This window comes from Diuraphis noxia, unplaced genomic scaffold, assembly GCF_037042655.1.
Source record: "Diuraphis noxia isolate RWA-SAM2 unplaced genomic scaffold, SU_Dnox_SAM2 contig0001, whole genome shotgun sequence".
In the NCBI taxonomy this organism is placed as follows: domain Eukaryota; kingdom Metazoa; phylum Arthropoda; class Insecta; order Hemiptera; family Aphididae; genus Diuraphis; species Diuraphis noxia.
In genome coordinates this window covers 18,025,399-18,037,471 of record NW_028301711.1, presented here as the reverse complement: position 1 = coordinate 18,037,471, position 12,073 = coordinate 18,025,399, and the positions used below count along the sequence as shown (strand labels likewise).

General features: G+C 26.4%; 1 protein-coding gene across 1 annotated transcript; it reads right to left on the bottom strand.

Annotated features, from left to right (window-relative positions):
* Nucleotides 1-5,461: 5,461 nt before the first annotated feature.
* LOC149060100 (uncharacterized) lies at nucleotides 5,462-9,056 on the bottom strand. Its single transcript, XM_089216615.1, has 2 exons — nucleotides 8,593-9,056; nucleotides 5,462-8,504 (listed from the first exon to the last, which is right to left on the bottom strand). Exons 1-2 carry the CDS (start codon nucleotides 8,708-8,710, stop codon nucleotides 5,968-5,970), a joined length of 2,655 nt encoding a protein of 884 aa, XP_089072741.1. The 5' UTR covers nucleotides 8,711-9,056; the 3' UTR covers nucleotides 5,462-5,967.
* Between the last annotated feature and the right edge of the window lie 3,017 nt (nucleotides 9,057-12,073).

The window sequence follows — 12,073 nt, the reverse complement described above, 5'->3', positions numbered from 1 at the left end:
TTCATTATTTAATATTTTTATGGCATCTGTTTTCTAAACATTTTATTAATCTGTATGCACTATGCAAGATAAGACTAAAAATAAAACTACAGTTTTAAAATTATAGGTATTTGAAATTACAAAGACGTGGCACTTGGTAGTGCTTAATGTAAAGTTGGGGCCGTTGAAGGTGCTTAGAATTAAGTAACAGGTGCATTTATACTTAGTAGTAGGTATATTAGTACCTACGTCGAAAACATCAGTTTGTTGATTCATTTTGTCTTTGTCGGTTGGTTGCATTACATAATTAAGAAAACGCAGATAAGCAATAAGCTGGTTGGTTAATTTAGTTAATTTTTTAATTTTTGGTGTGGTGAATTTTGTTTTGATAGACAAGTAATGTGGGTACATGGTAATTAGATAATAAGGTTTTAAATAAATTGATATTTAATAACGATCACTTAAGTAATTTGTTTAAATAATCTTAGGTATTTTTGTGAGAGGTTAGGTTAAACACATTTAACTACATAATAAATAATATGAAATTTATTGAACTCTGAGTCAGTTTCAAAAACAAGAATCATGTCTATATATTTATACCATTTATTACCATATTTATTTTTAGAACATAATACACACAACACACATAATAATCTAATTATGTTCATAATTATTTAAACATTCAGCTTTCAGCTTGAACATTTTAATTTTAAACTGCACAATTATTATTGTAAACTACTGTGAAAGAGTGATATTTTGTTGCAATTTTATTTTTGTGTGTATAACATAAATAATAGATATTTTAATATTGAATACTTTTACTATTTTTAATTTTACTAATTTTACAATTGTAAATATCTGTAGGTACTTAATCAACATATAATTATAAATATAATAATTATAAATCCAAAAAAAAAAAACACTTAATAGCAGGTATTAAAAATTCACCTTATGAAAATGTTAAAGTAATTGCAATTCAAATATACCTATACACATCTTAATATATTAGAACATTTTATTTATAAGAAACAGTATGAGTGAATTTGTCACTAAATATTTTTAATTTTAGATTTCTTGGAAAAAATATAATTTTTAAATGCCACATATATTTGAAATTGTAGGTAATTTTGTTTTAATAGATTTTGTATTAATTATGTGAAAACCATTTAAATTTAAGGAAACACGGGGGCGGGGGGTGACAATCTAGTGACACTAGATAAAATCATATACCCCTCTTTAAGGAAATTCTATGTACTCTTCTATAACTCATAAATATTATGCATAGCCAAAATGCATAACCCACAAGTGTTTAACGATAAAACATTTACAAAAACAATGGAAATATCATTGTTGAATATACAAAGTGAGAATAAAATTAACAACTGTGAAACCTACGACTTAACAAAATACTCCTTTTGTGCAAATGCGCAAAAAACAAACACCAACATTTATAAACATGAGAAAAATTCAAACAGATGACAGATTCAAAACGTCTCATAAGTTACAATCTAAATTTTATCAAGTTACATTCAACTTCTTTTTCATTTCTTTTGGGTCAAACTTAATCTTTATTCAATAGATAAACTTAAACATTTTTTAAATTTATTATCTCATATTGGTATACTTAATTTATTTTCTAGACACAGAAAGTCTTAATTTTACTCATTTCACTGCCTGGCTATCTTTCAATAACACTCTTGATCTTTACAATTACCTATGATTATTATAATATCATACATAGATGTAAAATACACAATAAATAAATCCATTTAAAATAAAAAAAATTCTTCTAAGAAAATTTAGCTTCAAATAAATGGTAAATCTTTTGAATACTATTTTGGTTCCAATGCACTTTAATGAAATGCCAATTGTGTATACATATATTTAAATTTATTTTGGGTTATTAAAATTAGGAAAAGATAGTTATAATATTTTTTTTTTTCAGAATTAACAATACTTCCTAATAAAAGTTTATTCTTGATGCTGTTAGTTTTTGTTTTATTTTATTCATTGATGATTGTACACCAAGTGAACGAACACTTTGTGAAAAAAGTTACATGATGTTAAATTTGAGTACATACGATTTTGCCCTAGAGTACATACGGATTTACCCCGAATCTGGGGTAAATCCGTATTTTTCTCAAAAAAAGTAAAACGCAAATTAAACAAATTATAAAAAAAAAATAGAAAAAAGTTTCGAATAAAAGTTATAGACCATAAGTTTTTATATATATTATACCAGTTCAAACAATTTAATTTCGTTAAAAATTGCATGATTTATAAGCCATGGAAGCTTAACCGTACGGTACTGCCCCGTCTTCCATACCTATATTATTTTAAATAATTTATTTGAATACCTATACTTTGTTTATTGGACATTTGGTTTTGCACTGTTGATTTCATTTACCTATTGTTAAAATTATTTTCGTATTATTTTTTATTTCTGTACAATAAATTATAGGAACGCTAACTTTCTTAAAGAACAGTTAAGTATACATTCGTTATCTATAATAATCTTTTACGAATCATAAATATAATTCAAATTCAAAATATATATGTCATAGACATATTCTATAAGCGTTATCTGAGGGCTAATTTTTTCTTCCAAACTTTGAACTCTCAGTTCAAATATATAGCTAATTAAAACATGGGACCATTAAACAATTATAAACGTTGTTTATTAACTGATAATTACATTTAAGGTGACCTTTCCACACTACTAAACTCGTATTGATCCATATAAATGTTGGTAAAACAAAAGTTATTCGTATAATATATAAAAGCATATTTCATCATAATAGGTTATTGTAAATTTATTATAACATCGAAACTCGAAAGTAAAACGCGCATCAACGATCGACCCACACCAGCCAAAACAAGTCTTATTTCCAGAAAGAGTTCATATACATTCAGAGGCGTATTTAGGCACAGGCCCTACAGGCCCGGGCCTAGAGCGGCAACATTGGAGAGCGGCAAATTTCAACAATTTTTTTTACAAAATTGGAAAAATTATTTTTCATTTGATGAAATCAAACTCAACTAATTTTTGTTCGTTCAAAATTAATCATATATCTACATATATCTCAATGTATCTTTTTAATATAATATTATAATATGATAAATTGTATATTTAAATACGTTTTAGAAATAATTGTAGGAAGGATGAAGGCGGCGAATTGGAAAGTGCCTAGAGGCGGAAAAACCTTAAATACGCCACTGTATACATTACCGAATTACATCTAAACCAGGTAAGAGAGTATTCATTTTTTACACTCAAGAATAATCCTAAATAAATATAAATTATAAATTATACCAGTTGACTTAGGTTGGTTACCAACTTACCGGTATTAATAATATTAAAGCCATAATCGCATATAAGCATATTTGTCTATATAATTATGTCTGCTTGCAATTGGATACACATAAAAAAAAATTAGTAATTTTAGTTATTATTAGAGGACGGATTTGAATGCTAATTGCATTTTTTCTGAATGTGCGAAAACATTGCTTTCCAAGTACTAGTGTTCATTTCATGCATCAAGGAATTAATAATGTTACGTTTATCTTGAATTTTTTTGCATGTTTGAGACTATTTCATTTTTAGAGTATTCTTTGATATTTTTATGTTTTTCAATAAAAATGTAGATCAACATTCATACTAAAAAATTAAAAATAAATAATTTTTGTGTTATTACCGATTAGATAAACCCAAACTCCAGATTTAAGGAGATTTAAGATTTCTTTATTTAAATTATAATTTTGTATTTCCCCGTGGTTGAGTTAACTTAATGTGTTTTTATAAGTTTTAATTAAGTTCAAAATTGTGTTTTAACATTTTAAAAGTTTTTAAGGCTTTTTTTGATATTAAAGCACTTTTTTTATGGCATAAAGCAGTATTTTTTTAGGACATTTTTCTTATTTTCTTTATAGAATTAAAGTCCGTTCCCTAGTTATTACTATCCATCATAAATAGATTGCATGCACACCTCGGTTTTATTTATCATCGAATAATACAGCTGGATAGCCTAGGACCTAGGCATATATATATTATATAAATCTATATTTAAAACGTAATAGCCAATAGGATTTCTTCAGGCATCTATAGGTTTCCAAGTTCTACAAAACTGATTTGAGTGATTTTTTTTCATACGCGCTGTGTTTGGTTTAAAGACGAGCCATCTATGTCTAATGAGATAAGTCCAAAAAATTATTTGTTTAAATAGTTATCACAAGAAAAGGAATAGGTACTGGCGTTTCACCATTACAGCTAGTTAATTATTATATTATGAAGCTTTGAAAATAATATATCAAATATATCAAATATAGTATATAATATAAAAAATATTGATTTCCATGAGAATGAGAAAAAACTCTAAAATGTATAACAGATTGGCAAAAAGGTGTTTAGAGACGTCTAGTCAACTTTTTGGTACCTACACGATAACGATAAGAAAACTTAGAAAACCAAATCTGCTTTATCATGGCGAGAGGATTAAGCATAAGATTATAATAATAATTTTTTTTTTTTTTTAATTAGTTTATTCAAATGATTCATTATTAAACAATAATCAGTGCATCCATGAAGTGAAACATACCTATACAAAAGACACAGTAAATTATACGACTAATTCCGGGTCGCATGAACATTTACTTTATTTAAATAAAACCATTCTGTAAAATTGATAAATAAAAACCAATAAACCGTTATCAATTCGATAAGTTATAGCATTGATTATAGAATAGACAGATAGACCATGCTATAGGGATTTTCGGCGACTACAATTTTAATTATGATAGCTGCCGGTAGGTAGCGTTGTATGAATTAATTTTATATTATTACTACTGACGGCGAATAATATAATATTATTCCTAGACCGGTTTGAGGTAGTGACAGAAAAAGCGATAAGCCTATTAATGACTTTATCATGGATAAACCTATATTTATTATTTTCTGAGCATTGCGCTATGATTGCCACAATCGCTAAATAGTATATTCACAAAATTGTTAATTTTTATGCCGAATTCTACTACAGAAAGCAACAATTAATTAATTTCATTACGAAAGATCAATTTTGTTTGGATGTTTGGAATGTTACGATTCAGTAAAATCTGCTTTGGGCGGAAATATTTAATTGAACATTACATACTATACTAGATTTACCATTTTTAAAAATAAAGCAAATCTTTAACCATATTGTAATTTTTAATTTTATTGTATTTTCATACTTTATAAAATACATTGTTTTGTATTTTTGTGTTCAAATTTTAAAATGAATAAAAACTCAATAACAACAAATAATATACATAATTAAATTATTAATATAATTTATAAATAAAATAATAGTTGTGTTTTGTTATTATAAGTACATACTGAATGTGTTAAGTTTAGAAACCAACTATAAGTCTATATAATATGATGAAAAACGATTCTAAGTGAAGATATACCAAGATTGCTAAACTGGATTAGAAATAAAATACTAGGTTTAAAGAATAAAAAAATTGTCTTTATTATTAAAAAAACACAAAATAAGGGTAAAATACATTTATACATTTATATTGAAGCATAATTATTAGAATAAAAGTAAATTGTGATGTTTGTTGGTTCTGAAAAGAACCGTTTAATAAAAATGAAACAAATAGTCTTAAAAAAGACTATTTAAAAATTTAATGCTAAGTCCTGAAAAGAACTGTTTAATATAATAAAAATCAATGCTTAATCCTGAAAAGAACTGTTTAATGTAGTTGATGTGAATTGTCCTAAAAAAGACAGTTTAATGTAATTGATGCAAATAGTCCTGAAAAGAACTATTTAAAAATCAAAGCAAAGTCCTGAAAAGAACTATTTAATGTAATTGATCCTTAGTCCTGAAAAGAACTATTTAATGTAGTTGATGTGAATTGTCCTAAAAAGGACAGTTAAGACTGCTTCTATATTGTTTTATGCAAATAGGTACAAGGTCAGAACAAGAAAAAATGTATTTAATTTATTTAAATATGGTTTAATATTTTTAATTTAGAAAGTTTTGCTAATTTTGTGGTAGTTGAAAATAATTTTGTTTTATTAAATATTTTACAAATTAAAAGTTGTTCAATTATGTACATTTTATGATCTATGCAGTTTGTCAATGATTCATCAAGCCATTTTTTAATTGTATTATTATTTTTTAAGCGCTCAATTAGTTGAAATTTTATTTTCTTTTTATGCAAATAGTTTTTATAATTGCTTTCAAAAATATTTAAAATTTTATTTACTACATTATTTAAACTATTTGATGGTGCTTTAAGTCCACTTTCATTATCAATTGAAGTATAATTTTTATTAAGAAGATGCAACTGCTTTTTATCATTTAAGTTTTTATCAACAAATAGTTCAAGTTGACATTGGTTACAATTAAATTTTTTCATACATTTATAGCCCAAATATCCTGCGAAATATGTTACAGAACAGTCTTCTAAAGTGACATCAATATTACTATCAGTATTATTTGAGTCCTCGTCAGATGAAAAAAAACAGAGAGATAAATTAGAATTACATTCTGTGTCGGAATCAGATGATAATTTTGAACTGTTAAAATTTATTTTATTTAGTGAACTAACTGGGTCAATTATAATTGGATTATCATCTTCTTGGGTTTCCTCACAATTTGTCGCTTTTGATGTACATAAAGAAAAAATACAATTACTTCTTATGGAAGTTCTGATTGTTCTAGCTGTTGGGTTTTTGTTATAACCACCATTTTGTCGAAAAATACTAAAGAGGTTTTCTAAAACATCCTGATTTAAACGATTAGTCATTAAAAATACAATATCATTAGATTTCTCTGCTTCAAAAAATTGCAATACACCTTTAATGGTCTGTGTAAGCCCTTTAAAACAGGGAGGTTGAGATAATTTTCCTTTTTTTAATTTTTGTAAATTTGTGAAGTATTGTGAAGCTTCTATTAAAAATTTTTTTACAGTACCTAGATCAGTTAATGCACAGAGGTATGGATTATGACTATATAAAGATTTACTATTTAAACAATCAAATAAGTTATTAATAAACTCAATAAAATCTGCAGTATTCGATGAAGTGTTACTTTGAAGTTGTCCTGTTTGTATACAAGTTCGGATTGCTGCGGCCATGGAATTGCTTAATAATTGTACTGCTAATTTAACACGCATTTTTTGAAAAGAATTAGGGTAAATATGTGCATCTGTTATTTTGATGAGAGACTTACTTTTATGATTTTGTTTGTCCAACTCATATGTTTTTTTTATATCATCAAATGAGATTATTTTATTATCTTTTATATAACAGGCATTAATTAAATTATTTCTAATACTTTTAAGTAAATGAGGAACTTCAAACAAAGAAAAAATTTTATTGTTGTTGATAAAAAAAAATGGATTATCTTCTGAAATATTTAATGATTTTAAAGTGCTTTGGTTGTTTGTGCCTTGATCGCAAACTATAATTTTGGGACACAACCCAACCTCAAATAACTTTTGTAAAACATCAATTATTAAATTTTTTAAAATTGTTTTGTTAACTCCAGAATGAACAAGAAAATATGCAATTGGAAATTTCCATGTAGAGTAAATACCTCGAGCCATAAATACTAAAACACAGTTAGCACTTTTATTGGTCCTCCCATAATGACCTAAATCTTCAAAACCTTCAATAAAATCAAATTCTTTGGAATATTCTATAAATTCTTTTATATACATTTCATCAAAACAAACAGTGCAAGCTTTTTCTTTATAATCAGATGACTCAAATTTTTTTTGTATATGACTGAAAAATAATTTACTAAAACCTGGTAAGAATTTTGATTGACCAATCCAACGACGAATAGTTGATGGCCCAGGTAAATTAACTTTTTGTGAACGTAAAAATTTATATGCTGTTGGTGATTTATAATATAAGTTTAAAGCTAAATTTTTTTCATTTAATGTCCACGGACGACTCCTATCTTTTAATTGCATCGTTACCATTGCCTTAGAATTAATTGATGGAAAGTTATGCATATTTATTAAATTCTTAGCATTATTATGTGTTTTAAAAGTTTTGACTCTTTTTTTTAATTTTGAAATTTGAGTTATTTTATTATGAATTAATTTGTTTTTTAGTTTTAATTTTTGTTTTAAATTGATTTTTCTAGGTGTATCTATTTCTATCAAATCAGATTTCCTTTTTAAATTTGGGCTAGGCATGTCAATTATATTTGTTATTTTAATTTTTTGAGGTGTAGAAAAAGTTGAAGGGGGGCTCGGAAAAACTAACTCTACCATGTCTGGTTTTGAGTGTGTATATGTTTTAGTTGGGGTTGACATTATATTATACTCCTGCTGAGATTCATCATTCTGGTTAATGCCTGATGATGTAGATGGCTGTGTTTTAGATTGATAATTATAGGGAATAGCAGTATCTATCAAACGATTTTGAGTAAAATTTTGTACAAAGCTTTCGGGTGGGAAATGTTCTTGACAAATGTACCTATTGTGGAGTTTATCTGGATCAACAGAAAACAAACTTGTGTTTCCTGTGTAGATATAAAAAAATATGTGTAAAAAAAATTATAAATATTCGCAATGGTACAGAAAAATTAAAATTTAAAATTAATTACTCACCTGAATGTATTATCCATACTTCTTTTCTATCATCTTTTGGAAAACGATACATTTTTAAATTTGGAAACATTTTCTTTGATTTTCCACAATTTAAATATTGGCATTTATTTCCAGACATGTTTAAGAATTTTTAATTGTAAATGCAAATGCAACTAAAAACTCAAAAAACAAGAAAATTCGGAAAGCGGTTGTTCCACAATGAACAAGATAGTAATAAATGATAATATAATAAAATTATTATTTCCAATCATTTCAGTATATCTTCAGTTTCTTATTATTACTCTATTTTTAGATCGGCACTTCGCGATAAGCCACCTCTTCCCTTCCCCGCATATCCATGGCAAACATCTATGATGGGGGTACCACCTCCTTGCATCCCAACTACACTAGCGCTCCATAGTGGTTGCATCCTACGCATGGTCACCAAATATTAACATTGCATGGGCTATCTGTCTATTCTATAATCAATGGTTATAGGTCCGAATTCTGATTTGTAAAATTTGCAGAACCGTTTAAAAGATTCCTTATCATTTAATTTAAAATGTATTATCACTTAATATTATTATTTATTTATTTTCAACAATTAATAATTTTATCAAATTTCATATTGTTTATTGTTTCAAAACATTTTAAATTTAAACAATTAATTGTAATGTATTGTAGTTCATCCTCATCTGATAATTCTGATGAAGATATTATTCTTTAAATTTTAATAAATCTTCCAAGACCAAGGCGGTTTAGGAATAGGTCAAATCCGTTGCAGGACTGTGACGACTTGGACTTCAAGTGTCGCTTTAGATTAGAATTTTTTGTAAACATTTCCAATTGTTCTTAGAGACTTCAGAAAACTTGATAGAGTAGTTAAATTCATAATATATTATCTGGCGATGGCGAACTTTACAGCTCGGTCGAATTAGTTCACGAAGTTATGGGTATAGGTTCATAAACGCCCAATTATAGTACATTAAAAATTAAAACCAAGATGTACCTATATGTATATTAGGGCTATAATTTATATTTTCCATTTTTTTTTCACGTGCAAAGTCGAGTTTATATTGCCTAAAACGAACGTTAGCATTTATTCCAAGTTACCTAATACAGTTCAAAACTACCGGACGTTTCCAATAAATTGTATATTGTAGTGATTCTTGGGACTTGGAGGGTTTATACTTTATACCTTGTTTTTCAATCCCTATATAGGATACGCGTGCATTTTTTTAATATAGTTTACGAAAAAATAATATTCAAATTTTAAATGGTTGTCATTGGTTATATATTTTATTACCACCATAAAAAATAGTAGAAAATGTAGTACATACATTTTTTTACAAAACTATATTTATAAAAGAAACATATCCTTGGTATGGGCAGCGTCGAGAGCCATAATAGCTATAGGTAGTATTATATTATACTGTACCTATACAGATATATAGGCAATAATGATTATTTATGTATTTTGTGCATGCCATTGATAAAAACGTTATCACAACAAAAAGGTCTGTGACTTATCAGTAGGGTTCGGGACTTCTTGTATTTAAAATTATCGAAATATGCATGCAAATAAGCATTAAAAATTGTCAAAATATGCTTTAAAATACCTATGCAGCTAATTTTTTTAATTTTTTTTTTAAAAACACATTAAGTATATTATTATTTATAAATTACTATTATAAAAATAAAAATCTAAAAATTAGGTAGGTACTAATGTAATAAAAATAATTTTTACACGGGTTACTCATTTGTATCGTCTTCATGTTCATGTCATCCATAGGCGGTCCTACGGGTGCAGCCACTGCACCTAACATTTCAACCGCCCTCCACGTTTTTTTTTTATCAGTTGACATAATAATATTAATTATAATTATTCATAACTGTTTATAAAAATAAATAAGATTTAAAATTCCAAGTAGAAAAATGGAATAAAATGTTTATTTGTGTGTGTGTATGTATGTATTTATATATGTGTGGTAATGATATTGGAAATTTGGGATACAAGTATACTATAATTCAATGTGCTGCATCTGATGTAAATTCCTGGGGCCGCCTATGATGTCATCAGAAATAATATAAGCGTGATGATATGATTAACGAACGAACACGTACTGATTTTCATTTCGTCGTATAATTATTCATACTCAGCTAATAACTGATTACTTGGGAGAGTTTGAATTTATATTTGTTTCATAATAAATCTGTAGGAGTATAGGATTCATTAGGTTTTACCACAACTATACAATAATTGTCGATATTGTCTATAAAAAGGTTGATTATTAAGCGATAAAGAGACTATCATCGTAAACAGACGTACGTGTTAGATATGACAAACTACGACCATCCAGTTATGATTTTTCCTGACAATTTCACGTTTATAAAAATATAAAAATGTGAAGCCCAAATATACCAAAAATTTCTCAAATATGCGCTTTTCTTAAAATATGCAAATTCAAACTTGGTTAATTTCGTCATTTCATAAAATAAATTAATAACTCGCTTAGAATAGACTACGACCACTACAAAAAAAAAAAAAAAACACGCAAATGCAAGAAGTCCCGAACCCTACTTATCAGTGATAATAATAAGTTATGATCACCTTAAGCTCTAAGATATATGACAAATTACCGACTTGCAATTTTCATCGAATGTTTATATTCATATTTTCTTTAAACAATATTATTTTTAAAATATTTTAACTCTTTTTAAGTTAAATATTTAATAGATATTTGAAATTTGATATCTTTTTTCTATAATTATTATTTAAATAAATTAAAAAATCTTGATAATTTAATAACTATTTTAAAATATTAAAGGTATAATATACAAGGTGTAACGGATAAAACTGACATTTGGACTAACTTTTTTTCCCATTAATATTTTTTATTTTTTTATTTTTTTTTTGTTCATTAACCTAGCACTACATGTATAATACATTTCAGTGATTAAATTGTTATTTGCTGTACTTGAATCTAACTCTTTGTTTATTATTTCTGTTTTAAAGATGTAATAACGCAAAAATAAAAGAAAAGAAATTATAATAATAAAAATAAAACTCTAGAATGAGTAATAAATTGACTAAAATAATTAAGTTAATATAACTATTATATAACTAAGGCTCCTGCCAATAGTTATATATTACTAGATATAAATATTAAGATTGCGCTATTACCTTCCTCCTAATCGTCGGAGGGTTCTCGAGGTCGTGATTCGAGAACGATCAAGTACACCGTAGTAATAAAATGTTAATTATTAAATTATAAAAATTTAATAAATACAATATAATATATGAAATTATATAAATATATGAATATAGATGCGCATGCACCTTACCTTATTCGCAGCTGTCTTTGATATGCAGTTGACGTAATAAAATAAATAAAGGTTTTTTATTAAACACTCAGATTAAAGAAAAACAACACTGTTAAATTTCGATTTTAAAAAAGAAACGGTCCAGCTGTCGCTCGCAATGTCTGGTGTTGAAAAGTTT